Below are 12,181 nucleotides of genomic sequence, written 5' to 3'. Positions count from 1 at the left end.
CTTTCAGTGGCTTTTCACTCCCTCTGTCTGTGTCACTGGCTGCACGACTGTGACCGCCGGGAAAGGGGAAAGCAGGACATGGACAGGGATGGAGGGATAGCACCTGAGCTGGAGAGGGCAGTAGAAGTAGCCATAGGTCAGGGCATCCCAAGTGCAGGCCAGCCTGCACAATGCAGCTTGGGGGAGCTGAGGCTGCTTCTACCTCTTTGAGTCTCCATCACCACTCATGGTGTGCCTGGATGCTGTGGTCTTACCCGTGCCAAAAGGCCCCCATCTTTCAGGGCTCTATAAGCCTGCTCCTGCAGGCAGGAGAGCTGTGCCTGTCCCCTGTCCTTGCACCATGTTGATGTGTGATCATTTTATTTCCCTCTGCTTTGTCTCTTAAGAAAATGAGGTTTCTATAATCACACTCTACGTGTGTGCAGGGGACAGAGATCTTCTCACAGTTTAGGAAAAGTATGCCTCAAGTGAGATTTTTGGAAGAGGAATAGATTTCTTTGGGCTCATCCCCTGGAAGGCTATATCCCATGCTAAGCAGCCCATGCTGCTCATGCCAAGAGCGGCAGGAAAATGGACCCAGCAGGTACGTGGAGAGCTCCCCATCTTGCCTTCCACCTCCCCAGCACGAAGGGCTTTGCCTTCACCAGTCAGGGGCCAGGTCTGATCCAGAAGTGACCACTACCTGCAGTCCATGCTCCTTGTACTCCCCCACCGTCTGCACTTGCTGCATTAAGCATGGTGGAAGGTATAGCCCTGCCTGGTCCTTTTGGTAATCTGTTTGTGGCCCTGATGTCCACTAATTTGTTTAATCCTTTTTTGAGCTTAAAGCTACTACTCACCCCTGCAGCCTCACGTGGCAGCCAGTTTCAGAGGCCAGTGCTCACTGTGGCCAAAGCATTTTCCTTCACCTGTTTGAAACAAACCCTTTGCCGGTCTCACTGAGTGCTCCCCAGTTCTGCATCCATCTTACCCAGCACCTCTGTGTCTTGGCAAACCTCCAGCAGTCTTCTGCTCTCCAAACTGAAGAGTCCCAGCTGTTTTAGGGTCTCCTTGAAGGGCAGCTGTGGCATCCCCTTAATCATTTTGATTGCTTTTTCCAACTCTGCTGCGTCCTCTTGAGGTGTGGAGGCCAACATGTCATGTACTATGCAAAATTTGAATGTACTAGAATCTAGAGCAACTCATCGAGTCCTGTTTGGTCACCTAGATTGCATAGGCTTTAGGCAAGACTCCTGAAGGAACAGCAGTCACACGGTCTGCCTCTTGCCTGCTTGCAAAAGCAGCAGTCACATCCAGTAGGATCCTCTCTGCATTTTCAAAGCCAGACGGCAGACAGAGGAAGAGCGCAGGCTGGATAAAAGTGTCATGAAATGCTTCCACGGGGACAAGAGATGAGAGAGTGATGATGTGAGCATCACGAGAGGGTGACTAAATTCTGGCCATGCTGCGATACCTAGTTGCTCCAGAGAGTCTCCTTGGAGAAGCTGGGGTGCCTGTAGTCCTCATTGCCTTAAGCCGCAGGAGAGCAGAAGAGGAGGACCTCTTTCCCGGAGCGGAGCATCCCACCAGCATCATGTTTCTGCCTGGTTTCCTGTGCTGAGCTTTGCCATGGTACAAAATCAGAACCCTCCCAAGGTCTGGGAGAAGGGATAGTCAAGGGGCCCCAGCCGGACCCCGGCTGCAGTGCTTTGCTCAGGGAGCAAGTCGCACCCTGTCTCCCATCACATTAAAGCAGAGCGGGACCCTGATTTTAGATGAGACTTCCCACTGTCCCTATTGCATATGCCTTCAAAGCAGTTAATTCTGGCTGACAAATGCTGGACACAAGCCACAGACGTGCCGAGCGAGGGTTTTGTGCATACTGGTGGGAAGAGCCAAGGATCTGTCGGGGTCCTTGACTACCTGTTGGATCGAGAGACTTGAGAACAACTCGCAACCACAAACACACTTCAATCCCTATCTCATCATTTCCATTGTAATACCTCAGGAAAACCACAAAACAGAGAACGGATTAGTGTTTTACGATCATGATAACATGACCAGCAGCACGCGCAAGGGCAGCGAGACCTTGTCCTCATGCGGGGAAGATCTGAGAAATTCCCAGCAGCTCACGCTCACGACAGCTTTCTGGTATGGCCCATCTTCACCCAAGGGCATGAAGCAGAGACCTCAAGCCAAAGCCTCTGCCTGTTCCCCCAGCATGCAGGCAGGGCTGCTCAGAGCAAAGCACAGCAAAGCCAACCCCAACCAGAGAAGACACCAAGTCACAGCAGGAAGGAATTGCTACCCTACGAGGCAGACCACAGCTGTAAATCCCTTACAATTAACCCTTTGCTACCTGCACGCAATGATGAAACAGAGCTAGAGGTGGGGGTGAGGTCAGTATGTTGCACAACGTATTGGCTGCCCAGAAGAGTCTGCCCATGTTCACTCTGATCACTGCAAGAGCAGCCTGCTTTCCTCTGAGGGTAGTTGAGCAGGACAGTGGTGGTTACTCCGTCCTGCGAGTAACACCGGGTAAACACGATGATGATAAGTGAACTTTTTCACCTAAACCACAGCCACAATGTGAACCACAGGAGCCCCTGTGGTGGGAGATAGCGGGGTGCAGAGCTGGCAGGTTTTTACAGACTAGGAGATGCTCTATAGCAGCCACACTCGTGCATAGACTGTTTTGGACCATAGCAGCAATAGTCCAAGGGAGCAACCTGGATCACTGTACATGCTGTCTCCTCCTCTGAAGTCAACAGCCTCACTTGCTCTTGGGCACAGGAGGAGGATAGCTGAGAGGTGGTCACCTCGGGATGGCTGCCCCAGATGGTGCAAACACCTCCCTCACAGCAGCCGAGCACACCACCAGGACCACGACCGCCTCCTCCCAAACCACGGCGGGGAGGAGGGGTTTCTCTCCTCCTCCACTCCCCTCTCCACCCAGCCCAAAGCCCCCCCGCCCCGTGCTGCCATCTGTTTTTCTACTGGTGGCAGGGGATGAGATGTTCTGCTGGCCCTTGAGAGGCGAAGCGTGCTCAGCGCTAACTCGTATTCCTGACGGGCTCCTGGAAGGGTTTGCATCCCTCCCTCCCTCCCTCCCTCGCCCGCTGAACTACGTGCCTCCCTGCTCCAGGGATGGGGAACTTGGCAAGGCGCAGTGAGAGACCGGGAGGCAGATGGATGACCAGATTAATGGAAAGAGAAGGGAGGTAGGGAGAGAAGTGAGAGGGATGAGCAGGCAGGCTGATCCGCCGCCAGCGTACGATAGAGATGAGTGAGAATCCCTCTAACACCATTGCACAGTGACCTGAACTTTCCAATCCAAGGCAGGGCTCCAGCTGGGGCTGGGGAGGTCGAGGCTTGGCTACTGCTGCCATGCCCCAGCCTTAAGTGACCCCACCAGGGAGAGATGGTACGAGCAGCCAGGTGGCCTAGATTTCTCTTACATAGGGTTGTTCCCTTCACCGAGGCATCCAGATGAGAAAGATTCCTCATCCAACACACGTTCGGCAGTCAATAGAGAGACAACGGCATCTCCGAGGGTGACTCGGACCTGAGGTGACCTGGACAGTCCACTGGAACAGCATTTCACTGCCCAGTGGAGAGGAGAGGCTGGGCTCCTAAAGGAGGTGCCTCCAGTGAGGGATTACTGTGAAATGAGGAAGAACCTGGGACTAAGATGTCCCACGGACATGGCAAGTCAAGCTGAACCACGTCAGACCCAGCAGGGGCTATGTCCTGCAGGGGTAAAACATTTCCTGTGCAGGTAAATGAAGGGGAGAACATGAAAAGGAGTTGGGGGGCAGGGGGGAGGGCACCATGCAGCAAGGACAGATGACAGGTTATATTCCATCTCTACCTGACTCTCGCTGTCTGATGTCCCCACAGCCCGCAAGAGATTGGGTCCCAAGTGAAATGGCCCCTGAGAACTGCAGTGCTTTTGGTCACAAGGATGGAGGCAGGGGAGGAATAGGAATGAGGATGGAAGCCAGCACAGATGAGGTGGAAGCAACATTGAGGGGGCAGTGGTAACACCTCCCTTCTTCCGAGTGCCGAGCAGCAGCTCCCAGAGCAATACTTTGAATGAGACAATTTTGGTAAGAGTTATTCTTTGTGGCAAGACAACGACTACTATAAAACACATGTGAAAAGAGTTATCTAGGAAGACTTGGCTTATCAGCCCAACCTTAACACCTGCAGCATCGTAGAAGAAAACCCAATGACAAGAATAATGAAAGACACATATGTGAGAAGTGAGGAGGAGGAGAACAGGGAGGAGGCAGCTGTGAGCTGTATCAAAAAGGAGAGCATCAGGGTGAAAGAAACTGAGGATGAATCTGCATTAGTATTACAGTGAGTGACTGTAACCTTAAAAACAGGCCTGCGCTGATGAAACTGCTAATGAGGAGGAAGGCATTGTTCCACAGAGGAGGATCAGGATATCCGACAAATAGTTAGATGACCTGAAGGACTAGAGAGAGAAACAGGATGACATTCACTTATATAAAATTGAAGGGCAAGCTCTTGTACTGATGGTAAAACATCTGCTGTTAGCTTGGAGTTCATCAGTTGGAAACAAAGGAGGTAGAGAAAGATCTGGGTGTACTTGCTGACCTCAGGATATCTCTGAGCTGCCAGACTGATGCAACTGCAGAAATAACAGATATAGTCCTGGGTCCTATCAAAAGAGACATTTGCAGCACAAGGAAGCTTTGTGCAGGGCTTTGGTGAGACCTCAGCTGGAAGAGTATGTACTGCTTGGTCATTCCTGATGAAAGATTGAAAGCAGAAAAAAGGCATTAAAAAGTCTACACGGGTGATGAAGAGCATAGGCTCTCCATCTTCTGGTAGTACTCTGCAAGATTTTGGCTTGCTTAACCTCTCGTACGCTAAGACTGCTGTCTAGGATTGCCTTCTAAGAGTAAAAGGGGTGACAAGCATCCAGGAACAGAAAGAGGTCATGTTGGCCATGAGCATGTTTGGGTGGCCAATAAGACGACAGTGACTACTACTGTGAGATGCTGGGACTTCAGCTGGTTCATCCCTATCTCTCTCTCTCTCTCACACACACACACAGACACTAGCATTTTTCATCATCCCCTATGGGATCTCTCGCTGAAGACACAGACCCAAGGTGAGGTGCAGGAACCATAGATAAGGAAAGGCTGGGGTCAGTCTGGTGTACCTGAGCCTAAGGGAGCATCCTCACGCCTGTGTTGGCTTTCTGTCACCTGAGCTGCACAGGAAGGGAAGGAGCAGCACCTCACACCCCATCTGTTTCTTTTTTGGAAGGACCAACTCCCAGAGAGCACAAGGAGTAGTTCTCCCTTGCTAGCAGGAGAACCACAGAGATGATCACCACAACCATCCGGACTGCTCTTCCACATAAGTCCATCCTACTTCAAATACATTGCCCCATAGATAAAAGATGTGGTTTAGAAAGACCTGGAGCTCCCAAAATGCCAGAGGACCCATTGCTAAACTCTAGTACTCAACCATAAAACACCTCTCTAGCACACAGCACCTCATTCCCCTACGCTTGCAGCCCATGCCTTGCAGCAGAGACGCACAACGCAGCCATTGCATTTGGGAAATAACTGCTGCACCTTCTGTTGACCATAACATTTCCTTCCTAGGGATGTGCCCCCTGCAACATCGCCCTTTCTCCCACACTTCAGTTGAAAAATTGCTGAGCTAGGCAGAATCGGTGAGCAAAAGCAATCATTTGCCTTGAAACGAGCACATAAAAAAAATAATAGGCAAAACCCAAAGCTATTTTTGGTGTGCAAACTTCATTTACGTTTTCCTTTTTGGTAAAAATCCCAAATTTTCAGCACACAACATTCCAAAATACCCCCCCTTTTTCCTTTTATCCTCAATCATAACAACAACTAGTGCTTGACAAAGCCTGCCTATTTTTAATTTCCTTTGCGAATTGACTCCAGGCTGCCTATGATTTTCTCCTCCCTGCTCATTATTCAAAATGAAATGAGCGGCTAACCAATTTCTGCAAGGAATTCTTTGTCTGCAGATTCTTCAGGAGCGGTTTGTTTTGCATGTACGAGGCTGGAAATCCTAGTTGTTTTGGTTGGACGCGTGAGTCACGCAGGGCTTTTCTGGATCTGCGTTACTCTAGAACTGCGGTTCTGGTTAAGGAACTATTCAGGCTTGGAGTCAGCACAGGCTTTTTGGGGATACCCCTTGCCAGTGAAATCCTTTTGCTAGAATATTCTTCCCGGGCTGGCCAAGAAGAAGCAGGCAAGGAAGGAAATGGGTTATTCTGCAGCTCTCATTCTCCAGCATCGCCCTGGCTGCGGGGGACCATACCCAAGGATGCTTGCTCTGGTCTCTCAGCTCAGCCAGTAAGCCCTGGCCCAGCTCGGAGCAAACATGAAGTCAAAGCCATCCAGCTTTGTGCTGGAGCGGGTCTGCATTGCCAGGAGCTCTCCTGCAAGGAGCATACGGCTTGTGCTGGGGGCAGGGGCGGCTTACCTCACACGACTGGATGCAGTGAATGACGGAGGGGTCTGGGTACCACCGCAGCCTGCCCGTGCACACAACATGCTGAGGAGGGAAGGAGAAAAGAGCTGTTAGGTGAGGTAGCAGAGGGAGGGCGACAGCCACCAACGCTTTCTGGAGGTAGAGGGTCTCCCACAACACTGCATTGCTCATCGCGATGCAGAACAGCGGTGGCACCCCCAGGACCCTCCCTGCACCTTTGCCCAGCGGGAAACCCTTTGAAGCCCATCAAACCCCAGGCAGCTGCACCTGGTTCACCCACAAACCAGGGTACATTGTTCAAGGCAGAGGCTAGACAGACACGTGCATGTGTATATGTAGATGTATATAGACACAAAAGAGAGAGGACAAAGGGAGATGGCAGGGACCACCAGAGAAGTGGGTTTGGCTAGCAGTGCTACCTCACAGTGGCTGACTTGGCTACAAGCTGCTTCTGGGAGGAAGCCACCCAGGGCCACGACAGGCCGAGTCTGCCATCATGTCTCTGTGTGATGCTGGATTCACCAGGTTCTTGCTCGTACGGGATGAGTGGCTCAGCCAGTCATCACTTGGTGCCTGCATCAATTTGCTCATTGACCCCTGCTCAGGCTCCGAGAACCAGATCCCGGGAGGACTCACCTCCCCGGACCTGGCCTGAAGCAGATACACCAGACTCATGTTCACTTGGAGGGCTGAGGTTATCGCTGGTATTTACGAGGCACGAGCTCAGCTGTTGCAGCCAACTGGACACAAGAGCGAGATGTGAAGGGCTCGGTTTCATTGTGCTGGAACGCGTTGTCCCACTCATTCAGCAGGGGTTTGTGGGGAGCACTCATGATTATACAGGGGGAAGAAAAGCCCCACCGCACATGCAAGTTCCTCCTTGTAAAGCTCAGGCAGGCTTTGAAATCTGAGGCCCCATAAAACGACGCTGGCCTGTGAAAGTGTCCTAGGATGCCCTCCACAGTGCGGGAGTCGCACAGAGGGGCACGTATCTTTTCTCCTAGCCTCCCATTTGAAATGTGCAGCAGCAGGCAGATCGGCTCCAGCATTCCCGGGTGGCACGGCAGCTGGGGATGGGACAGCTCTGCCCACGCAGACCTGCTGCAGCTCCTTCTGCTGCATGTTCGGTCAAGACCGTGATGTGACTGGGGCAGGATGAGGTCCTGGCCATCCTCAGCCAGTGCAGGGAAGGCAGACCCGGAGGGAGCTGCCGTCAGATGGGGCAGAGGCTGGGGATGCTGGCTGAGCTAGCTGATTTCTGCTCAGCCCGGAGGATGTCTGCATCCTAACCCTACTGGGGTGTTTCAGATGTGGTGGTTGTGCAACTTGAATGGCATATTAGTATACTCGTATTCCAGGCTGGGAAATAAGGGCAGAGGGACAAACCTGCTCGGCTGCGGGATGCAATGGATCGGAGCTGAAAGCAAAACAGGACCGTGCCCTCCCCGAGTGGCCTCTGCAGCTCCCTGTGTGGTTCACCCCATCCTCTCCATCACCTCAGGATCACAGCAGCTCCCAGGAATGGCAAGCTGTTGGAGGCTTGGAGGAGCAAAGCAGGGAGCAGAGACAGGAGCCAGGGCAGAGAGGAAAACAAGACGGTCCAGGGAGAGAGCTCCTGGCAAGGGGGAGCGCTGCTTCTTAAAATAACGCCTCCCCTCCCTCCTCCTCCTCCTCCTCCTCTCTGCAAAATGCCTCCCTTGCATGAGAGCCCACAGCGGCAGCGAAAGGGAAGCCGAATGCCACCGCCTCGATGGGCCAAGCCATCCGATCCCTCAAAGGCAAGGACTCCTTCCAAGGCTCGTGCTTAACCATCCCACACACCCCAGGCGTCCTCGCCCCCCGGCAGCGATCCGCTGTGGGTCTGATTCAAAGTGACGTACAGTAGTATCCACAAGCACGACGCTGGGCCTCCCGCTGGTTCCCAGGAGGAGGGGAAAGCGTTTGGATGGGAGCGCTGGCTCCTGGGAAGATTGTTTGCTTTTCTTTGTTCCACCTCCTTCCTTATGCATCTCATTTTTATTTTAAGAAATATTACCCCAGTGGAGCTGCTTTTTGGGAAAGTCGTGCCGTGAGGATCCAAAACTATTTGAGCTATTTAAGCTGTTTTGCCTACAAAATGAGTAAGAGATGGGGAGGAAAAGGCTCCCCTGTTCCAGCAGCAGAGGCAACTGGACGGCCAGCGGGTCCTGGCAGCCGGAGACACCTTTCAGCTGACAGTGTCCTGCCTCCTCCCTGGCAGGGAGATGCGTGCCCGGGGTTGCATCTCTGATGCCAGGTAATCAGGGACCCAGGCTCATGCCATGCCAGGGGTAGCTTTTGCTTTCCCAGCACACCAGCTGACAATAACAGCAGCTTAGCTGTTTAGGTTTAGGCATGCGGCACATCCTGAAAAATCAGTGGGATTGCTGTATTTAACTTCATTCATTGTGATATCCTGCAAGTCCTTGAAAGCTGGCTGGGGAGCTGATAACTTATGCTGAACTTTGGTACGGGAGAGCAGGAGGCTGTGCAGTAGCATCCATAGGGCAGGGAAGATGAGAAAGCAGTGGTGGGAGGGAGAAGGACCTCAGCACTGGAACGTGGTTATGGGGAGCAGCAGGTACCTCCAGAGCATGCAGCCTGGGCAGCTCCTTGGAGAGGGCCGGCCAGCCCCAAGCTCACTTATGCTGCTTGTCTTTCCAAGTCTTACCCTTCTTCACCCAAGGCAAAGAGATTTTGGTTAAAAAAACCACCAGATAGAAAGGATGGGGACTCCCCTCTATGCTGCCAGTGAACCCTCTGCTAGAGGAATCCACCTCCCCATTTACCTGGACTCTGGTGGGCTGCAGACGGTGATCCATAGTCTCAGCAGTTACGTTTTCGGGCAGTATGACAGGGTCGCTGGGAGGTATGATACAGGAAGGTATGCACACAGCACCTGCGGGAAGAGAGAGTGCCTTGAGGACTTCATCAAGAACCAGGCAATGGTGTTTTATAGGACGGCACCAGACTCAAACGTGTAGGCTCCTCACTGAGGGCAAATGCAGACACAGAGGAGATCCTTTTCCTCCCAACCTGGGATGACAATCCCTTCCCCAAATCCCAAATTATGCAAAAGCCTACAGGAGTTGTGGCCGGTTCCCTTCTCCCAGATGAGAGGAAAATTGAACACAGCCTAAGAGATAGATTCCAGCCCTGATAGCAGGACATGGGATCCAGCATGAAAATAAGTCTGGCCTGGATGCTATGGGATGTGTGTTGACATGTTAGGAAGCATCTTTCATAGTTTTTCTACCACACTGAATTCCCACTGCCTTCCTATGACCCCGGAAGAAAAAAAAGCTGCAAAAACCACCTTAGAAAACCAGGTGGATCCCAGCCCTAACCGCAGCCTTACATCAGGTCTGTCCAAGGCTTAATCTTAGCAGGCCCTGCCCTTAGGCTCGCCTCAGCCTGTTTTGATGAGGCCCGGATGACTGGTGCGTTTGTTTCAGAGCGATACGGGCTTTGCTCAAGCGTCCCGTCCAGCGGGATGCCAGACAAGATGCAACGGACTGTGACTGAGCATTGCAGCTTTTCCTGAAAGCACAAAGCAACCAAGTCCTGGAGAAAGAAATGGATAATGTGGTCCCTCATCTGGTGAAAGCGCCCTGTTACACGCGATTGTCACTGTGGCTTTTATCTAGGACCTACCATGTTAACCCTGCAAATATCAGCAGTAGTAACAAGTGGAGAGACCTCAGGGGAATGGAGGGCTAGAGATTAGGAAAATTACTGCAAAGGGCTGGGTTTGCCCTAGAGACGAGTCCCTACTCCTTCTGAAGAGAGAGATATTTACACGGGAGCCAGCTTTAGCTTTGAGTCTTGCCTGTAAGTACAACCATGGCATACACAAGGCTAAAGCCACCCCTGGCTCTGTGTTTAGAAAGAGGATGGAAGAGAAAACAGGATTTCTTTTTTCATGGATTTAGTGGGGATTGGTACAAGAAGAAGAATCATCATGACCTTCAGCTCTCTGGGAGGGCTGAGTCAACGTAAGGTTTGGTTTTCTGTTTAGCCTTCGTCTGCCCTCACCTATGCCGTGCCCCTGCTCGCACTTGTACTCCACGAAATTCAGCTCTGGGGGTGGTGAGCAGGTGCCCCGTAAGCTCTCACACAGTTTGAACTCCTCTGTCCATAAGCCCTCCTTGGTGCAGATGATGGGAACCTGCAAAACAGAGGGAGAGCAACCGGTATTACTACTGGCAGTGGCAGGGATCACCTCACCTGGCCACTGCCCAGCTCCAGGGGGGAGCAAAATGCAAGGACCCCCATCCTGCCAGTGAAGTCCAGAGGGAAGTTCTCTGGGGCAGCTGGGTTGCAGCCATCTGGTCGAGTCTATGTGTGCTTTGCACTACTGACCAGAAAGCAAATTGTTTTCCAGCTGCCACTGGATCCCACCAGAGGGAATCGACTGCACTTCTTTTGACAATACCCTTCCAGCAGGTCAGATATGAAACCTGGGTGGAAGAGCCTGGCAGGCAGCAGCCTCCATCCCCAGGCAAGCCCCTTGGGTTAGCAAGCCTGCTGCAGCAAGGTCGCCCAGCATCCCAGGCAAATGCATGCACAGCAGCTCCCAAAACCCGCTGGAAACCCTCTGACTTTTGCTTTCCGACCCTTTTCACTCAAGACAAGCGGGCTTGCTTAGGACCACTGCTTTTTGGAAGGGTCACCAGGGAGCAGGACAGCATCCCCAGGTAGTGGTGCGCCCTGTGCCGTGGCTGGTATCCAGCAAGAAAAGCTTTGGGTTTGCAGGGCGACTGCTGTTTAGTGGTACAAGGGCATTTGGCCCTGGGGATGGCCAAGCTGTCGCGGGGCCCCTCTGCACAGCGGGGCACAGGGAGCCCTGCTGTTTTCAGGTGCTCTGAAGCACAACACTTTGCCAATCTCTGCCTCCCCCCCAAGTCACTCACCTGTTGTCCCTGCGGCTCGCAGTTGAGGACGCACTGGCTGTCCAGCTCGAAGCCCTGCGTGCAGTTGTACATGCCCTCGAAGACGGGAGGGGGGGGCTCACACACCACGGGGACGCAGTGCCCCTCTTCCCACTGCCCGCTCTCCAGGCACTGGACCTTCAGGAACTTCCTGGGGAAACACAGACACCAGACTGGGCTGCAGCACCCCAAACAAACCCCACCTTGGCTGTACCAAGCATCCCACAGAGGCAGGAGCAGCCTAGAGACACCTCTCCTAGAGCACAACCAAGCACCCCGCGTGGGGCTTTCCCATGCCATCCCACCCCTCACCACGGGCAGGTCCTCCTGAGGGGACAGCCCACACTCAACCAGGAGCTTTTCTTCCCCTCGCTGCGGGGATCGCACTGATTTAGGAGCACTGGATGCTTTTTCCTTGCACTCACCACCCCATTGCTCCCCGCCTCTCGTGGTACCCCTAAACCATTCCTCTCTGCCCTGCAGCCCCTGCGGGTCCTGGGCTGCTTTGTCCCACCGCCAGTAGCTACATATTTTGCTGGATGGAGTGAGCCTCCACCAGTAAATCCTGCTGGCCTGCGCCCAGCTACTCCTGAGGCTCCTCTTTGTACTCCAGCCAGATCTGTCAATCCCGCTCTCGCCGAGGGGCTGTCGTACCGCAGCAGACCAATACCATCCTGTGCTGCTAAAACAGCCCAGGCGCAAACTACTTGCCAAAAAAACAGTGAAAAAGAAAGGAAAGA

The 12,181-nt window shown here is 53.0% G+C and overlaps 1 protein-coding gene across 1 annotated transcript in view; it reads right to left on the bottom strand.

Moving 5' to 3' along the window:
• Positions 1-12,181, bottom strand: part of PAPPA2 (pappalysin 2) — a 93,783-nt gene that overhangs the window by 9,994 nt on the left and 71,608 nt on the right. Inside the window, 4 exon segments of the mRNA XM_050900644.1 lie at positions 6,484-6,555; positions 9,300-9,409; positions 10,546-10,678; positions 11,424-11,592. Coding sequence (XP_050756601.1) covers positions 6,484-6,555; positions 9,300-9,409; positions 10,546-10,678; positions 11,424-11,592 — 484 coding nt within the window.

The sequence above is a fragment of the Gymnogyps californianus genome, chromosome 8, assembly GCF_018139145.2.
Source record: "Gymnogyps californianus isolate 813 chromosome 8, ASM1813914v2, whole genome shotgun sequence".
In the NCBI taxonomy this organism is placed as follows: Eukaryota; Metazoa; Chordata; class Aves; order Accipitriformes; family Cathartidae; genus Gymnogyps; species Gymnogyps californianus.
The sequence above is the reverse complement of the archived record's forward strand: the minus strand, read 5'-3'. Positions and strand labels throughout refer to the sequence as shown.